The 19,578-nt window shown below is 40.6% G+C and overlaps 3 protein-coding genes across 3 annotated transcripts; 1 reads left to right on the top strand and 2 right to left on the bottom strand.

Annotated features, from left to right (window-relative positions):
• The first annotated feature begins 833 nt into the window (after window positions 1–833).
• Window positions 834–1,217, top strand: LOC138906044 (uncharacterized). Its single transcript, XM_070194564.1, has one exon. It carries the CDS (start codon window positions 834–836, stop codon window positions 1,215–1,217), a length of 384 nt encoding a protein of 127 aa, XP_070050665.1.
• Window positions 1,218–16,678: 15,461 nt separating this feature from the next.
• Window positions 16,679–17,351, bottom strand: LOC104097419 (uncharacterized). Its single transcript, XM_070194563.1, has 2 exons — window positions 17,166–17,351; window positions 16,679–17,095 (listed from the first exon to the last, which is right to left on the bottom strand). The coding sequence occupies exons 1-2, from the start codon at window positions 17,349–17,351 to the stop codon at window positions 16,679–16,681; spliced, it is 603 nt and encodes a 200-aa protein (XP_070050664.1).
• A 26-nt stretch (window positions 17,352–17,377) lies between these two features.
• On the bottom strand, window positions 17,378–18,232 carry LOC104097418 (uncharacterized). Its single transcript, XM_009603968.1, has 2 exons — window positions 17,671–18,232; window positions 17,378–17,520 (listed from the first exon to the last, which is right to left on the bottom strand). The coding sequence occupies exons 1-2, from the start codon at window positions 18,230–18,232 to the stop codon at window positions 17,378–17,380; spliced, it is 705 nt and encodes a 234-aa protein (XP_009602263.1).
• Window positions 18,233–19,578: the final 1,346 nt, after the last annotated feature.

The raw sequence follows: 19,578 nt of genomic DNA, 5'->3' as shown, positions 1-19,578 counted from the left end.
GAAAGGAAAATAGGAGAGTTGATGCATTAGCAGCCTTAGCTTCTACATTATCTTTTCCTGACCAAACATAAGTTGTCGTTTGCCAAAGATGGGTAGTTCCTCCACCAAATGACTACGAGGAAGAAGAAAGCAAAGTTGAGCATCTTGCTGCCGTTCTTAAGGTTGAAATTGAGGATTGGCGACAACCATTAATCGATTATCTTTGTTATGGGATATTGCCAAAAAATGCCCGAAGGAAGATAGAAATCCGAAGGATATCCCCTCGCTTTCTTTATTACAAAAATACACTCTACAAACGATCATTTGATGGAGTGCTCTTACGTTGTTTGGGGGCTGATGAATCCTTTCAAGCCCCGCAAGAAGCACATTCTGGAGTATGTGGAGTGCATCAATCTAGGCAAAAACTTCATTTCCATATAAAAAGAATGGGGTATTATTTGCCAACCATGGTTAAAGATTGTTTAGATTACACTCGAAGGTGTAAAGCTTGCCAATTCCATGATAACTTCATACATCAACCACCTGAAGTATTACACCCAACTGTTGCTTCTTGTCCATTTGATGCTTGGGGTTTGGATGTTGTTGGTCCATTGCAAAACTCTTCTGGTGGACATCTATACATTTTGGCCACAACTGATTACTTCTCGAAGTGGGATGAAGTTGTTTCTCTTAAGGAAGTAAAGAAGGAAAATGTGGCTAACTTCATCCGAGTCAATATTATCTATTGTTTCGGCATTCCTCGATATATATTGACAGACAATGGTAAACCATTTGATAACAAGCCGGTGAATAAAATATGTGATCTTTTTGGCTTCAAGTAACGTAATTCCTCCATGTATTATGTTGCTGCCAATGGACTTGTTGAAGCGTTTAACAAGACGCTCTGCAACTTGTTGAAAAACGTTATCTCTAAGTTTAAGAGAGATTGGCATGAGAGAATAGAAGAAGTTCTTTGGGAATACAAGACCACATATCGCTCGCCAACGCAAGCGACTCCTTATTCACTTGTTTATGGAGTTGAAGCAGTCCTTCCACTTGAGCGTCAAATCCCATCGTTGCAGCTTGACATTCAAGAAGAACTCATTGATGTAGAAAATGCTCGCTTACGCCTTGAAGAATTGGAATCTCTTGATGAAAAGAGGCTAGAAGCTCAACAAAGCCTTGAATGTTATCAAGCTCGCTTGTCTCGATCTTTTAACAAAAAGGGTGCGCCTTAGACCTTTCCAAGTGGGTGACCAAGTTCTTGTGGTAAAAAGGCCTATTATCACCTCTCGTCGATCTGGAGGTTAATTCTCTGCTAAGTGGGATGATCCATATGTTGTACAAGAGGTATACTCAAGTGGCACTTACAAGATAGTTGAATCAGAAGGTTTGCGGATTGGCCCCATCAATGGGAAATTCATGAAGAGATACTATCCTTGAATAAAACAAAAACGCTCCTTAATGCACGAGCATAAACTGCATGTTACTCCTAGCCCGCAAGAATATAAATTGTGCACGACCCAAAAAAAAGTCCGCTAGGTTGAAAACCTCGAAAGAGGCGTCCTAGGCAAAAGTTAGGACATTAAAAAAAACTCACCCATTTCAAACTACGGTATGACTTGATCCTCTTCACTAAGGTACATAAGCAGCTTAGAGTTTCATTCTAAGTTCAGTCATTGAGTTCAAAAATATACATATACCCAAGGCATTATTCGAATGAAGTATGATGGAATATAATTCACTTGATTGACACTTGAAAATTAGGTATATATGTTCTTTCGTTGAACTCTCTGTCTTGTCAGATATTGATAGCTCAATGAGGGCAATCTCTTCATGTCAAATTAAGGTCTCTGATGAAATGATTGTAGTATTTTAGTAAAAGGCTAAATCTTCAAGTTAAAATCTTCAAATTTTGCAAGTCGTCAAGTTGAAGTTTTTAAATATGCCAAGTGAAGTTGAGACCTTCGAATTCGCCAAATCTTAAAGTAGAAGTCATCAAATCTATCAAGTCTTCAAGCAAAAGTCTTTAAGTCTGCCTAGTCTAAAAGTTTGAAGTCTGTAAGTTAAGCTCTTCTAAGACATCTAGTCTTCAAGTGAAAGCCAACCAGAAGCCACCGATATAGTCTTTAAATTGATATAGCCTTCAATTGTTTTTGTTGGAAGCTTCAGCATATCTCCAAATGTGTGGTAGAAGCCTTTGATATAGTCTGCACGATCTTCAAATATTTATATCTTGAATTCTTTGAAGGAATGTGTATACGGTCGAAATCGGGCTCGATTATTACATGACATATCGGACTCGGAACATGAGAGGTTGAAGATCGACCCCGAGTCTCGCCGAACCAAAACACGCGGTCAGAATGTCCGTCCTCAAGAACATTGAGTCCATGATCCAGGAATCGACCCTGACCCCGAGTAAGCTCGAGAAAATATTGCCGATATAACCAACAGAAGATCGGAATAACGGAAGTCCGAAACATCTATAACCGGTCAGATATCACGGCGGAAATCTCGGCACGTATCGATAGGGAACCGACAAATCAGCAAACTAGGAGATTTTTACCTTTTATAGAATTGTACCTAAAATAGGACTCCCCCTACTATATAAAGGGGGCTGATTACTTTTTAAAGGACATGGTAACACGTATCCTAAAGAAATATATTGTTATTTTTAGTTCTTATTATTCTCTTGTCATTCCATTCTGATATCGATAAAAACTCTTTCGGCTCAAGGGTGGCTAACCTTCCAAGGCTAAAACTGTTCAATTTGTGTGGTTTGCATTTACTTTCCCAGTGCTTATTTCAATTTCAATCTGATTTATCGTTTTGTATCAAATTAGATCATATATCCTTAAAACCACGTACAAATTTAATTTTTATCCGATTTTGAGAATAAACAGATTGGCGCCCACCGTGGGGTTAAGGATAATAATGGTTATTTGATACAAATCCCTATAACATACACTACTTTACGCTTTCTCTTTGAAGTGTCTTTGACTCCAGGTTAAACCGCAAAATGTCAAACTCTCAATTAGCACCCCTACATATTGACAACGAGTTCAGTCATCAAGGCGAAAATAACAACATAGCGCCTGGTAACGAGGCACCGCCTACTGATCCCGTCGAAATTTTGGTCGCAGACCCAATTGATGCTAATTCACATGTGGCTATCGACGAGAACCTGCCAACCGATCCCGAAAATAGCGTCCGTGGTGGATTCCGATCAGCGGCTCAAAATACGCAAAACATTGGTGGATACGGGATCAGTTTAAGGGTGATCTTCAAAATATTGCAAGCTTAACAAGTGGCGATAGTCCAGTTACAAAACCAGGGCCGCACACTGAGCAGAGCCGAGCCCGATCCGCCCCGAGAAGTTACCGCAGGGACGGACCGGTTGCAGAAAGATCTAACGAGAATGAATCGGGGAATAACCCCGAGATCATAAAAATGCTCGAGGAACTGATAAAACGAGTGGAGTCGAGGGAAAAGAAAATCGAAGCTAATGATAAAAAAGTGAAAACCTATAATTCTAGGGTAGACCAGATCTCAGGAGCACCTCCGATATTGAAAGGCCTGGATTCCAAGAAGTTTGTGTAATAACCTTTTCCTCCGAGCGCGGCTCCGAAGCCGATCCCCAGGAAATTCCGTATGCCCGAGATACCTAAATATAGCGGAACGACCGACCCAAATGAGCATGTAACCTCTTATACATGTGCCATCAAAGGGAAAGACTTGGAGGACGATGAGATCGAGTTTGTTCTGCTGATAAATTTTGGAGAAACCCTGTCAAAGGGAGCTATGATATGGTATCACAACTTACCTCCTAATTCTATTGATTCATTTGCTATACTTGCAGATTCTTTCATGAAAGCACACGCTGGTGCCATTAAGGTCGAGACCAGGTAGTCGGACCTTTTCAAAGTAAAATAGAAAGATAACGAGATTCTCAGAGAGTTCGTGTCCCGGTTTCAAATGGAACAGATGGACCTACCGCCGGTTGCTGATGACTGAGATGTTCAAGCTTTCACTCAAGGACTCAATATTCGAAGCTCGGTGGCTTCACAATAACTGAAGCAGAACCTGATAGAATATCTGACCGTTACCTGGGCCGATATGTATAATCAGTATCAATCAAAAATCAAAGTCGAAGATGATCAACTCGAGGTCCCTTCGAGGTCTGTTTATCCTGTCAGAAACGTTGATAGATCCAAGAGAGACATTGACCGTGAACCAAGATCGAGCAGGGATTGCTATCAACCGTACAATGGGGATCGAATAGGTAACGGATCTGGGAGAAATTTCATAAGAAGCGAAAGGAGAAACGATCGAGGTCAACACAGTCGGGGACTTATGAGTAAAAACAGCTTCGACAAGCATGTCGGGCCTAAGGAATCATCGAGGTTATCAGAATACAACTTTAACATTGACGATGTTGCCATCGTATTAGCTATCGTACATATCAAGAACACCAAATGGTCTCGACCTTTACAATCCGATCCGTCCCAGAGGGATCCAAGCTAGATGTATAAATATCACGGTACTCACGGCCACAGAATGGAGGATTGCCGACAATTGAGAAATAAAGTAGCCCGATTATTCAACAACGGGCATCTTCGAGAATTCCTGAGAGATCGAGCAAAAAATCATTTCAGGAATAGGGATTCTAACAAGCAGGATGAGCAAGAAGAGCCTCAACACGTCATTAACATGATTATCGATGGGGTCGATGTTCCTCAGGGGCCGATGTTGAAACGCACCAAAATATCTGTCATGAGGGAGAAACAAACTCGAGATTACATACCGGAAAGAGCCTTGACTTTCAATGATGAGTACGCGGAAGGAATCGCGCAGCCCCACAATAATGCACTGATAATATCTGTACACATAAATAAATCCCGAGTTAAACGTGTGTTAATTAACCCAGGTAGCTCCACCAATATCATCCGATCGAGGGTCGTGGAGCAACTCGGTCTACAAGACCAAATCGTGCCTGCAGTCTGAGTTCTAAACGGGTTCAACATGGCGTGTGAAACTACTAAGGGCGAGATAACGCTACCAATAAACACCGTCGGGATCATCCAGGAAACTAAATTTTGTGTGGTCAAAGGAGACATGAGGTACAATGCTATATTCGGAAGGACATGGATCCACAACATGAGGGTGGTGCCCTCGACACTACACCAGACATTGAAATTCCTGACATCTAGTGGAGTCAAAACAGTCTACAGTGAACAACCGGCTGGCAAGGAAATGTTCGCGGTCGAGGAGGTGATACCGGTATCTACAATCTCAACGTCGAAGGATCCGAACCAGATGGTCAAAGACGGGGCCAAATATCAATCACTGGAACCAGCCTCGACAGATTCGAACAAACAAGGGGAAGGCAAGGATGATGATTACGGGGTTCCCAGATCTTTTATAACCCCCGATGATTCCGACGCCACTAAATCGATGGTCGAGGAGCTGGAGCAAGTCATATTGAGAGAAAACTTGCCCGATCAAAAGGGATATCTGGGCACGGGGTTAATCCCCGAGCTCAGGAAAAAACTCATTCAATTTCTTATAACTAATGAAGATTGTTTCTCTTGGTCCCACCTTTACATGACAGGGATCCCGCCGGAGATGGCCACTCACAAGCTAAGCCTGGACCCAAAGTTCCATCCGGTCAAACAGAAGAGGAGACCCCAGTCGGAGATCAATCATGCTTTCATCAAGGATGAGGTATCTAAACTCCTTAAAATAGGGTATATTCGGGAGGTTAAATACGTGGATCGGATAAACTAAGAATGCGTGTAGATTATAAGGATTTGAATAAGGCATGTCCAAAAGATTCTTTTCCTTTGCCCAACATCGATCGTATGATCGATGCCACGGCCGGCCACGAGATCCTCAGTTTTCTCGATGCCTATTCCGGGTGCAACCAAATACGGATGGACCCTGGTGATCAGGAAAAAACTTTCTTCATCACTAAATACGGCACATACTGCTATAACGTGATGTCGTTCGGATTAAAAAAAACCGGTGCCACTTACCAATGCCTAGTAAATCGGATGTTGGAGGAACAAATAGGAAAATCAATGGAAGTTTTCATTGACGACATGTTGGTTAAGTCCCTACGAGTAGAGGACCATTTAAAATATTTGCAGGAAACCTTTAGCATATTGAAGCGATACAATATGAAGCTGAACCCAGAAAAATATGCGTTTGAAGTTGGGTCAGGTAAATTCCTCGGATTTATAGTATCCAATCGAGGAATTGAGATCAATCCCGACAAAATCAAAGCCATCGAAGATATCGCGGTCGTGGATAACATGAAAGCCGTGCAAAGACTAACTGGGCGCATATCCGCCCTAGGACAATTCATTTCGAGGTCGTCCGATAAGAGCCACCGATTCTTCGCACTATTGAAGAAGAAGAATAACTTCTCATGGACCCCGGAATGTCAATGAGCTTTGGAAGAACTCAAACGATACCTATCGAGCCCGCCGCTGCTTCACACACCAAAGGCAGACGAATAATTGTACTTGTACTTGGCGATTTCTGAGATATCGGTAAGTGGAGTCCTAGTCCGAGAAGAGCAAGGTACAAAATTTTCAATTTACTATCTTATCAGGACCCTAGGTGAGGCCGAAACTAGGTACCCTCACCTAGAAAAAATGGCGCTCGCTGTGCTAAGCGCCTCTAGGAAGCTAAAACCATACTTTCAGTGTCACCCCATATGTGTCATAACTATTTACCCACTGAGGAACGTTATGCATAAGCCCAAGCTCTCGGGCTGCTTGGCCAAATGGGCCGTTGAAATAAGTGGGTACGATATTGAATATCGATCCCGGACCGCCATTAAGTCTCAAATCTTGGCAGACTTTGTGGCCGACTTTACGCTGGCCCTAATACCCGAGGTCAAAAGAGAGTTATTAATTAACTCGGGGACTTCCTCGGGAATTTGGACCCTCTTTACAGATGGCGCCTCAAACGCAAAAGGGTCCGAACTTAGCATCGAATTGAAGCCACTAACAGGAAATGTAGTTAGGCAATCTATTAAGACTGTGAAATTGACTAACAATGAGGCCGAATATGAGGCCATGATTGCAGACCTTGAACTAGCCAAAATCTTGAGGGCAGAGGTGATCGAAGCCGAGTGCAACTCCCTCCTTGTGGTAAACCAAGTGCGTTCGAGGTCAGAGAAGAACGAATGCAAAGATACTTAGACAAGTTGGAGGTAACATTACATAGGTTCAAAGAATGGACTTTGCAACACGTACCTCAGGATCAAAACAGGGAGGCCAATGCCCTCGCTAAGTTAGGATCATCGGTCGAAGACGACGAGTTCAATTCGGGGGCAGTCGTACAGCTTATGAGATTGGTGGTGGAAGAAGGCCACGCCGAGATCAACTCAACGAGCCTAACTTGGGACTGGAGAAACAAATATGTAGAATATTTCAGGGCCGAGAAACTGCCCTTGGATCCAAAAGAATCGAGGGCTATGCGTACAAAGCCAACATGGTTTAGCCTGTCCGAAGACGGAACCCTGTTCAAAAGAACATTCGATGACCCACTTGTAATATGTCTAGGGCCAGGGGATACTGAGTATGTTTTGAGGGAAATCCACGAAGGTACATGTGGAAATCATTCGTGCGCCGAATCGCTTGTTCAAAAAATAATCAGACCCGGTTACTACTGGATCGACATGGAAAAAGATGCAAAGGAGTTCGTTCGAAAATATGATGAGTGCCAAAGATATGCTCCGATGATTCATCAACCCGGGGAGCTGCTGCATTCAGTTTTATCACCATGGTCATTCATGAAGTGGGGAATGGACATCGTCGGCCCCTTCCACGGGCACCCGGTAAGGATCAATTTATATTGTTTATGACTGACTATTTTTCTAAATGGGTGGAAGCTCAGACGTACGAGAAGGTCAGAGAGAAGGAAGTCATTGATTTCATTTGGGACCACATCATATACCGGTTCAGAATACCGGCCGAGATCGTATGCGACAATGGGAAATAATTCATCGGCAGCAAAGTAACCAAATTTCTTGAAGACCACAAGATTAAAAGGATCCTATCAACACCCTATCACCCTAGTAGGAACGGACAAGCTGAATCTACCAACAAAACCATACTCCAAAACCTTAAAAGGAGGTTAACCGACGCCAAAGGGAAATGGAAGGAAATCCTACCCGAAGTCCTATGGGCATATCGTACGACCTCAAAGTCCAGTACCGGGCCACCCTATTTTCATTGGTCTACGGCGCCGAAGCTTTAATACCGGTCGAAGTCGGAGAACCAAGTATCAGATTCCAATATGCAATGAAGGAATCGAATGTCGAGGCCATGAGTACGAGCCTGGAGCTATTAGATGAAAGGCACGGAGTCGCCCTTGTCCGGTTGGCCGCCCAAAAACAGCGGATCGAAAGGTATTACAATCGAAGGCCCAACCTTTGACACTTCAAAACCAGGGACTTAGTACTAAGGAAGGTCATACTTAGCACCCAAAACTCGAACGAAGGGAAATTGGAGCCGAACTGGGAAGGACCGTATCAAATTATCGAGATCACCAGAAAGGGATCCTACAAACTCGGAATAATGAACGACGAGCAACTACCGAACAAATGGAATATAATTCACTTGAAACGATATTATTGCTAAGGTACGATCCCATTCTTTTAGATTTTAAACTAACGCTTGCAGGTAACCAACAAGGAACGATACAACATTTTAGGTCTGAAAGCACGCGTTGCACTCTTTTTCCCTTGAACCGGTTTTGTCCCAAATGGATTTTACGGAAAGGTTTTTAACGAGGCAACAAGTAAATCATGCTAACTTAGAATTGAAGGCCGGCTACGAACCGGCGATGAAGATCACAACAACATTCGAGGCCTCTCTTCGATCAACCCCGAACACTGGGGGGCATTACCCTCGGATATCGACTTTAGCAAGGAAAGAAACTTCGTGATCGAAGGGTCTCGATCGATAGGATTTATTGTAAGATTGTAAGGGCCAAACGGTCAAATGAACCGTGCCCGCATAGACTTCTTGTGCCCGGCACAAAGCATGTACACATGTATAACTATTCTGCACAAGAATAAAAAGAAGTCTCTTCCTTGCGCGTAAACATCTTGTCCTTTACATTTTTTTGCATTTCTCAAAGAATTTCCTACATCTGATCCCCTAAAGGTATCGAGCCCAAGGGCCACCTTAATCCGAGTTCTAACAATCACTCTTACTCGCGGACTACCATCCGAAAATAAACTCGGACGGTCCGAGTTATCGGACATCGGGTGCATAGGCAACGCCCGAATTTTAAAGGTCAGGCCACCCTCACTCGGGGATTGTTATCTTAGGCAAGCCCGAATAACTCGGGATAGCAAGCCTCCTGGGCAACACCCGAACTAAAAAGGCTACAGTCTTATTGACGCGGCTCAGAGACATCCGAGACCCGTAACAAAAACAACAAGGCCTTAAAATTATTTCATCACCTTCAGACTCTCCGCCACCCTCGGACTCGCCCAAATCTTCAAAACGTTCATCATCTTCGGGAAAGGCCAGTTTTTTAGCCTCGACTTCGAGCTCTTTGGCACTCTCAACCTCAGCCGATAAGTCGAAACTCCGAGCATGAATTTTCTCGAGGGCCTCCCTTCGAGATTGCCATTTCGCGTGCTCAATAAGGTCCTTTGCTAGAACCTGAGCCACCTCGGCATCGGCCTTATAAACAACCATCATCTCGTCGGCATCGACTTTAACTACTTTGGCCTCCGGCTTGGCTATCTCGAGCTCCTTGGCCAGGTCTTCTCGATTGGAAATAGCCGAATTTAGCTGAGATTGAAGCCCCTCAATATTTTTGGCCTGCACCAAGGTCTTTTCCTTCATAGCTTGAAGTTGGACTTCAACCGAAGCCAACTGTGCATGGGCAGTCTCCTTTTCTAAGGCCAAGCGGTCCATGTTTCTTTTCCATTCTCCGGCCTCGACCTTTACCGCATCCACCTCCGCCTCGAGCTTCTCGATCTGATTAAGTTTCTTTTGGACCTGCGATTTCGGACCGTTAGCCACCGTATCTGACTCATCATCACTAACCTCAAATACTCTTCTTACCTGCTCGACCAGGTCGACGTGCTCCTTTCGAGCCGCCTCTAGCTCAACCCGGAGTTTCTCACTGAGAAGTTTGTAAGCATCCCTCTTATCAGTAAGCCTTAGAGTCTCGGCCTCATGTTGGTTTAAATCTTCCCGATATTAGAGAAAAGTCTCATGATGAAGCACCGAGGCCTGCAAGCACAAAGAGAAAAGTTACGATTATTTACAACTTAATCTAAGTACATAATAGAGGTCGTCAAGAGGCATCTGAAGTTACCCGATTTAACACTTGTTGTGCTTCGTTGAACAGGCAGGGCGCTTCCGCCTTGTTCATCTTGGCTTGATCCTCGTTGGTCACCAGACACCGAAGATAACTGGCGATCCCTACGGGGGCAGAAAGGACACGGGCATCCTCCGAAAAATACATGATGACCGACCGCTTCCGGTCAGGATTCGCGCTCAGAGCTGGGAACCGGTCGACTAGTTTCGGACTTGAAGAAGGCCTGCTGGTCCTCGAAGACGGACTCTTCCTTGGCAACGGTAAGTCACCCAACCCGGTGACGTCCTCCGTGGCGGTAGAGTCTAGGCCGTCAAAAAAGTTGTGAAAGGGCTATTCCACCCCTTAGGGCCCTTCGTTGAGGTGACGTTTCAGCATTTGAGCCTCGTTGATCATGGAGTCGGTAAACGAAGGTGACTCCGAGAGATCTATCACCCCAAGTACGTTCTTCGGGGCATTGGCTCTTCCCGAGAAGTATCGACTGTGGTCTCCTTGTCGGCCTCCCTAACTTGAGGCAAAACGACCTCGCTCTTCTCTAGTTAGAAGGCCTCGACCACTGCCTCTTCTTCGCCCCCTGATTCGAGGTGATTCGGTGTCGCTTCTCTTTGAGGGCCACCAGTTCAGAAGTTTCTTCTTCTTCTTCTTCGGACTCATCCCTCAACCGGTGGAGTGAGTCCGATAGGAGCTCTCGGGCGCTGGTACTTTCTTTGGATTTGCGCACCAGCCTCCTCCTCGGTTTTTCTGCTCCGAGTTCGGAGAACTCAGAGCCCTTTTCCGCTTCTTCTCTTCACCCTGTCTCGGAGCAGGGGACTCGACGGGGCAATCCTCGTCACCGGATGGAGGCCTCATTGCGACATATTTGGGAAGACCTACAAAGAAAAAAGAGATGAGTAAGGGTTCGGCAGCACGGAGGAAATCTAAGTGTTGTCCACTTAAGAAAAGAATCTCACCGCGAGAACGGGCCTCCCACCGGCCCTTCGAAAGTTCACTCCATGCGCGCTCAAAATACGGTTTCTGTGACACAATGCCCTCGACCCACTCCTTGAGTCAAGGGACTGCTTCCGGGACGCGAGCAACAGCTCCTGCACCACCACCAAACACCGGTAAGAAAGAAGGAAAAGAGAGTAAAAAATAAAATTTTGGGAAAAATGAAACTTTACTTGCGTTTCATGTTCCACTTCTCGGGGAACGACATGTACTCTGCTGGGAGCAGGTCCGAGGCCCTCACTCAGACAAAACGGCCTAGCCAACCTCGATCCCAGTCTTCATCGATGCTCGAGAACGGGGCTTTAGTAGCCCGGCATGCAAGTTTAATCAGTCCCCCCCCCCGAAGAGTCGGGGACTGTATAGGTGCATGAGGTGGTTGACGGTGAACGAATATCTATCGATCTTGCTCACAAAGAACCGAAGAAGAATGACGATCCTCCAGAACGAGGGGCGAATATGGCCGAGGCACACCTCGTACCTTTTGCAGAAATGGATGATTATCGGGTCCAACGGGCCCAGCATAAAGGGATAAGTGTAAACACTTAAGTATCCCTCGACGTGGATAGTAATATCTTCTTTGGCCCTGGGAACCACCACGTCTTTGCCGATCCAGTTGCAATTTTTATTGACCGTAGGAAGAATATCTTCGGTGATCGAGCAGATGTACCTCGAGACCTTCTCACATCGGCCCGAAACGGGTGAAGGTTTTTCAACCTTAAAATCAGCCGTCACCGAGCACCCGCCAGGAATAAACATGCTAAGAGGAGGTTCCGCCGCTGGTTCCTCGCCGGCCAGCCGTGATGTAGAAGTAGCTTTTATTTGGGGAACTATTTTTGAAGTCTTCACCATTTTCTTTTAAATAGAGGGTAGAAAGATGAAAAAGAGGAAGTTAAAGGGGTACACTTGACGGTTCGAAGTGAAGACAAGCGAAAGTTCTTATAAAGATCTCAAGAAATCAGGATGCAAATGCTAGAAAATGTAGAGATTTCTAAGGAACAAGAGTAGAGAAGGTTCGGATGAAAAGTTTGAATGAATGACGAAGAAGGTATTTATAATTTTCAAACGACGGTTCAAAGCCAGGAGTGGCCGACCAGCAACTGACGAGCATTTAATACCATTAAGACATGATTGATGAGACGTTTCGTTCATTTTGTCGTTTCTGACGCGGAGTATCGAGGTGAGAATCGGAAGCTCATATCGTTTCTCGTCGATTACTCTCCGAAAAATGAGGGGACTATTTGTATATGGTCAAAATCGGGCTCGATTATTACATGACAGATCGGACTCGGAACACGAGGGGTTGAAGATCGACCCCGAGTCTCGTCGAACCAGAACACGAGGTCAGAATGTCCGTCCTCAAGAACATTGAGTCCATGATCCCGAAATTGACCCTGACCCCGATTAAGCTCGAGAAAATACTTCCGATATAACCAACAGAAGACCGGAATAACAGAAGTCTGAAACATTCGTAACCGGTCAGATATCACGGCGGGAATCTCGGTACGTATCGATAGGGAACCGACAAATCAGCAAACCAGGAAATGTTTACCTTTTTATAGAATTGTACCTAAAATATGACTCTCCTACTATATAAAGGGGGTCTGATTACTTGTAAAGGACACGACAACATGCATCCCAAAGCAATATATTATTATTTTTAGTTCTTATTATTCTCTTGTCATTCCATTCTGATATCGATAAAAACTCTTTCGGCTCAAGGGTGGCTAACCTTCCAAGGTTAATTGTTCAACTTGTGTAGTTTGCATTTACTTTCCCAATACTTATTTCAATTTCAATCTGATTTATTATTTTGTATCAAATTAGATAACGTATCCTTAAAACCACGTACAAATTTAATTGTTATCCGATTTTGAGGATAAACAGAATGAAGTCTTTAATATGTTTGATTACATGACTTGATTTATGTTGGAGAAATATGATTCTTCAACTGTGAGGTTTTCTTTGCTAAGTGAAATCTTTTAAGTTGATTTCTTTTTCTACTTGCAATAGAGAAGGGAGAGACATATCCATATAAAGGAGATCATAAAATTACCTATGAAGACTGAAATTGAAGAGATGCTCTTAGTGGTCAGTTTCTTAAAGCAAATCATGTTTTTCATGCAATTTCTGATTTAAGTATCTTGAAATGAGTACGAATTTCCATTCCTTTACACCATAATGTCAATTTTTTGGCGTTAAAGTAAATTTTTGGCTTAGACGATGTAATGGTCTTTATCTCTGACAAAGTAAAAATCTTTGGCTTAGACAGTGTAATGGTCTATACCTCAGATAAAGTGAAGATAAATCTTCAGACAAAATAAAAATCTTTGGTTTAGATGGTGTAATAGTCTTTGCCTCAAATAAAGTAAAGTCAAATTTTCAAAAAAAAAAGAAGATCTTTGGCTTAGACGGTGTAATGGTCTTCGCCTCAGATAAAATAAAGTCAAATCTGTAAATAAAAAAAGATCTTTGGCTTAGACGGTGTAATGATCTTCACCTTAGACAAAGTAAAATCTTTGGCTCAGACGGTGTAATGGTCTTTACCTTAGATAAAGTAAAGTCAAATTTGTAAATAAAGTAAAATCTTTGGCTCAGACGGTGTAATGGTCTTCACCTAAGACAAAGTAAATTTTTGGCTCAGATGATGTAATGATCTTCACCTCACACAAAGTAAAATCTTTGGCTCAGACGATGTATTGGTCTTCGCCTCAGATAAAGTAAAGTCAAATCTTTTAAAAAAAAAGGATCTTTGGCTTAGACGGTATAATGGTATTCGGCTCAGATAAAATAAATATTTAGCTTAGACTGTGTAATCATATTCGCCTGAAAAAAATAAGTCTTGTGCTTGAGATGGTGTAAAGTCTTTGCCTAGTTAAAAGTAATTCCATCATCTTGTATAAAGGGACAGCCAGGTTAAAGGTGATACTTGTGGTTCAAGCTGCTACAAGAGCAGTTAGACTTCTAATGCAATACAAATTGTTCTCCCCTAGACGATTTAAAATCGTCCGACTTTATTCAAGAATTACAAAAGATGAAAAAGAATTCAAGCAAAAAAAATTCATTTACATACACTGGAATGGACCCCGAGATTTCAAATCAAAGAAAAGCAGCAAAAGCAAATACATAAGCCATAAATAGAACAAATGCTAAAGTTGAGAGTGTACTTGGTTCTATTGGAAGTTGCCATGAACTAAAACAATATTGGCTGCAAAGGTGGTTCAATGATATTCCTCCAAAGTCCGAACAGTTTTATTCCAAAAAAAAACGATCAAAACAAATATTGAATGAGCTGTGTCTATTTTTTTCCTTCTGAAAAGAAAACTCTACTGAAAAGTACATGGCAAAGCTAATTTTCTACAGTTGTCATATGCCTTAGCTCTTATGGGTCCTCTCAACAAAAGAAAAGGGACAGTAAAAACAACACAATATGTGCTGCTACTCTAAATAGTAAAGGCATTTTTTTTATAAAAAAAAAAAGAGAAGAAAGAATATAAGCCGTCAAAGTTACCAAGTCATAAAGTTTTTTTCTAAGAAATTGGCATGTCACTTGGGTGGTTGCAAAAGTTTGCAAGGGAAAATGAATAAAGACAAAAGAAAAAAAAATTGACATGACAAGAATTGACATGTATCACCTCAAAGTACATATATAATTCAAAGAAAAGTACAAGATTTGGCATGACATATTCCTCTTATGGAAAAAGCTTTTATCTTCCTACAAAAGAAGAAAAAAAAGCGACTTACTGATAACTACTTTGCAGCAGATATTGTGATTTCCTTTTTCTTCTCTTCTCTCGATTCGTTTCGCGATTTAGATTCAGTTTGGATTCGCTTAAAATAAAAATAGCTTTTAAGCACAAAAATAAATAGTTATCTGTTTGGATAAAAGTGTTGAACCTTAAAAAAAATTGTTGAATTGTTTGATAAACAAGTGCTAGTAAGCACTTTTTTCTATTAAAAAAATAAAAATACCCTTAAAGCTATCAATATTATAAAGGAGCTGATTACTATAATATATTTAATTATGAATTAATGCAAATAAAAATTAATTTATATTTTAATTTAATTTCAATTCCTTTTCCCTTTAGTTTGGAATACTCAATATAGTATTACTACTAGAGCACCATCATTCTCTCTGTATAGTCAAGCAACCCAAATGGATCAAATCATTAGTAATAAACAATACCAAAGAAAAGACAGAAGAAATCCTCCAAAAATATAACTATAAAATCAACTTTGTCTAAAACAGTATAGAAAGGGGCGTGATGCTTGACGAAAGTGCAGAAAATGGAGATGAAGCAGAGAGGAAGAGGAAAGAAGAGGAAAGGTTGTCTTCAGCAGTGAAGGAAATAGGAGATGTAGATATTTTAGATTTCTTTGACTGAGGGTAATTTTGGTATTATGAAAACTTATACTCCCTTTGTTTTAATTTATGTGAACTCATTTGACTGGGTACGGAGTTTAAGAAAAGAGAGAAGACTTTTGAATTTGTGGTGTAAAATGAGTCACATATATTTTGTGTGGCTATAAATCATTATATAAAAGTAAATTGTTTCCAAATAGAGAAAAATATCATTTTTTTTGGCACAAACTTAAAAAAAAATAGGTTCACATAAATTGAAACAGAGGGATAATAGACAAGAGAGTAATTTTATTGGTCAAAATAAAATGGCTTTTAAGCCAAAATCGAAAAAGTTGGATCAGCCAACTTGTTGGTTTTTGCTTTTCTTAAGCACATTTTAACCTTTTTTAAGCAGCTTTGTTTTTTGCCAAACACTTCATAAAATAAAAAGGTGCTTAAAAGTTTGTTTGACCAGCTTTTAAGTCCGTCCAAATACCCTCTTAGTGTGCTTCAATCAAGGCTCATGGTTCTATTTATAGTTGCTTGAAAGAGTTCTCCTAATCCGGCAAGATGTGCAGTGATTGAAATCTTCTCAAAAGAATAAGATTTTATCTCCTAAAGGATAGGAGAGGATAATAGAGTGGGGAGTTATCAACTGAGATTAGTAGCCTGTTTGGCCAAGCTTCTAAAATCAGTTTATTTCGAGAAGTGCTTTTCTCAAAAGTACTTTTCAAAAAAGTAAGAAGCAGTTTGGGTTTGACTAATTAATTTGAAAAACACTCTTGAGCAGTAATTAATATTTGGCCAAGTTTTTAAAACTACTTTTAAGTGCAGAGGCGGACCCAGGATTTGAGCAGGACGGGGGCACCATTGTCTTAAACATGCCAATTACTAGTGATAAAGTTCGGCGCAACTCTATGAAAACATATATGATAACTTATCAGCAAAATACAAACTTTAATATTATCGAACATCATCAATGTGATACTAATATAACAAAAGTACATCATTTATTCATACTTAAACTCGACGCGCTTTCATATTTTGAAAATGGTCAATAATAGCATCATTACTTACATTTATAAATACTTCCTTCTCAAAGTAACAAACTAAACAATCATTTAAAAATGTATCACTAATACTACTATGAAATTCATCTTTGATGTACTTCATGGATGAAAATGCTCTTTCCACCGTTGCAGTCGCGATAGGTAAAATTAGAGTTAACTTTACAAGTAAATAAACAAGTGAATAACTCTCTGCAAGATTTGCCTCAACCAAGGCTTTTGCCAAATCACCAATTCCTTTCAAATCAGAAAACCTAAGGTCACCACGTCGCATGTGCAATATGAAAGTATCAAGTTGGTGACTAAGATCTCGAAGCTTCAATTCGCCAAACTCATCTGGATAATACTTAGCCAATGTTATTATTTTTTCCTTAATCAAAATTAACAAATGAATTAACCAGATTCAAGCTAGCCATATCAAGAAGCAAGTTACCACTCACAACATCAAAACGACTGTTAAGCTCCTGAAGTTGCAAATCAATCACAGAATAAAAAAGATCAACACGTAAGTGATGTGAATACGTAACAGTAGAAGGTCTACGCTTTGACTTTTCAGGAATATAGAATTCTTCCATATTGGGTACCACAATATCATGTTTAGCACAAAATGAAGAGACTCCATCCATCAATGACACCCATCTATCTTCTCTTATTACTTGCAACCTCTCAAAGCTTTACTCAACTCGTTCGACATCATCAACACTTTCAACATCAAGTGAAGCAAGAAAACAAAGTCAAATGCATTGGTTTTACTCAAAAATGCTTCTGCTTGTAATCTATCATCAGCCTCAAAACCTTCACATTCAACCACCTCAAGCACATGAACAATAGATGAAAATAAAATAACAAAGTTATCCAATGTTCTACAATGTGATTCCCAACGAGTGTCACTTGGCCTTTGAAGCCCTCGCTCTTGATTTAATCATTTCCCTCTTTGAAGTTTACCACTCTCTAGCAATTTCTTCAATAATTCTGCTTGATGATCACGAAGTTGATCTCTACGCTTAAAAGATGCTCCAACTACATTCAACACGTTAGCAATTATAGCAAAGAAATTTTTCACCTCCTTATGTTTTTTAGCCACAGCTACAAGTGTCAATTGCAATTGATGCGCAAAACAATGAATACAATATGACGATGGAGTTTGTTCTAAAATTAAAGATTTAAGACCATTCACCTTTTCTTTTATATTACTAGCTCCATCATATCCTTGTCCACGTATTTTGGATGGACTTAATGAGTGTTTCAATAGTAAAGAATACATTGCTTCCTTCAATGACTTTGCAGATGTATCACCAACACGAACAAGACCAATAAATGGCTCATTCACTTGGCCTTTTTTGTCAACATACTGTAAAGCAAGGGCCATTTGTTCATGGTGTGAAATATCCTTAGACTCATCAACTAATATCCCAAAATAATCCCCACCCAAGTCATCAATTATAGCTTTCACAGTTTCTTGTGCACAAGCACTAACAATATCCTTTTGAATTTTTGGTGAAGTCATTATATCATTTTTTGAGCATGTTTTAATATAACTTTATCCACATCCGGAAGCTTCTTTGCAAGTCATTCCAATAGCCCTAGAAAAAGGCCTTTATTTTTGGAAGATTCACTTTCATCGTGACCTCGAAAAGACAATCCAAATTTCAAGAGGAACCTTGCAACATCAATTTCGAACCTTGCAAGACATAATCATTCTTGAATAAATAGCAACATAAACAAAATGCCGCATCTTTCTTCACACTATACTACAACCATATAGAGTTTGAATCTTTAAACTAACCCGAACTAAATTGAAGCATTTTCTTTCCGAATAAAGTTTTAGGAAATTTGTAATCAACCGGTTGGCAAGGCCATTGTTTAATGTAATATTTTCTCACTTCATCTCGTATTCTAAGGCTATATTTATCAATGGGTATTCTCTCTCCGGGGTCGGAATTTAGTGATTCCACATCAAATTCATCGACTAGAAGGGAGGAATTCTCTCTAAAACTAGAACTTGGTTGAGAAGAATTAAAACCTCGTCAAAAATACATCCATTTCAAGTTACAAGAACAAGAACTTCCTACAAAACAATGATTCAATTCAATTTAAGTGTCCATCAAGAATAAAAGCAAACTTTCAATAGTGGAATCACACCCCATCTATCAAGAACAACACTAAGAGAATATAACAGAGGAATCACTCAATCACACCCCTTCTATCAAGAAAAAAGAAAATGCAACATTTACAATAGAGAAATTACACCCTTTAAAATAGGAACACTTACCAATTTGTGAAATTTTTTATCCTTGAAGTGAAAAGGCTTTTAGTTCAGCAAAACATAATATAATTGATCTTGTCTTGTAATATGCAAACGGCAAACCCTGCAAAAATATTAAAGTTATACTACGACACTTTGTGAATAAAATTTTTTTCATATTCAAGTTATAATAAAGGCTTACTGCTTAGTATAACTACTATGAGAGCGTCTGACTTGTTTTTGTTTATTTAGGGGGCCTGATAAATTATTTAAGGGGTCCTCAGTGTGTATATAAATATATAAAAAATATATTTACAGTATTTTTTCCGAGGCTAACGGGTTCCGGTGACCCCCCTAACTCTAAGGTAGGTCTGCCTCTGTGTAAGTGTATTTTTCTCAAAAGTGTTTCTCAAAAAAGTGTATTTGGAAAGAAACTATTTATTTCTACTTCTCAAAAACTGCTTCTGCTTCTCCTCAAAAATATTTTTTTTATCTAAAAACTTGACTAAACACCTTAATTTTTTGGTCAAAAGTGCTTTGGGCCAAAAAAGTATTTTTGGCCCAAAACAAAGCTCGGCCAAACCGGCCATAGATAATGCTGAAGCCTG

Source organism: Nicotiana tomentosiformis, chromosome 2 (assembly GCF_000390325.3).
Source record: "Nicotiana tomentosiformis chromosome 2, ASM39032v3, whole genome shotgun sequence".
Lineage (NCBI taxonomy): Eukaryota > Viridiplantae > Streptophyta > Magnoliopsida > Solanales > Solanaceae > Nicotiana > Nicotiana tomentosiformis.
Note: the sequence above shows the minus strand (reverse complement) of the source record. Positions and strands in the feature narration are given on the sequence as shown.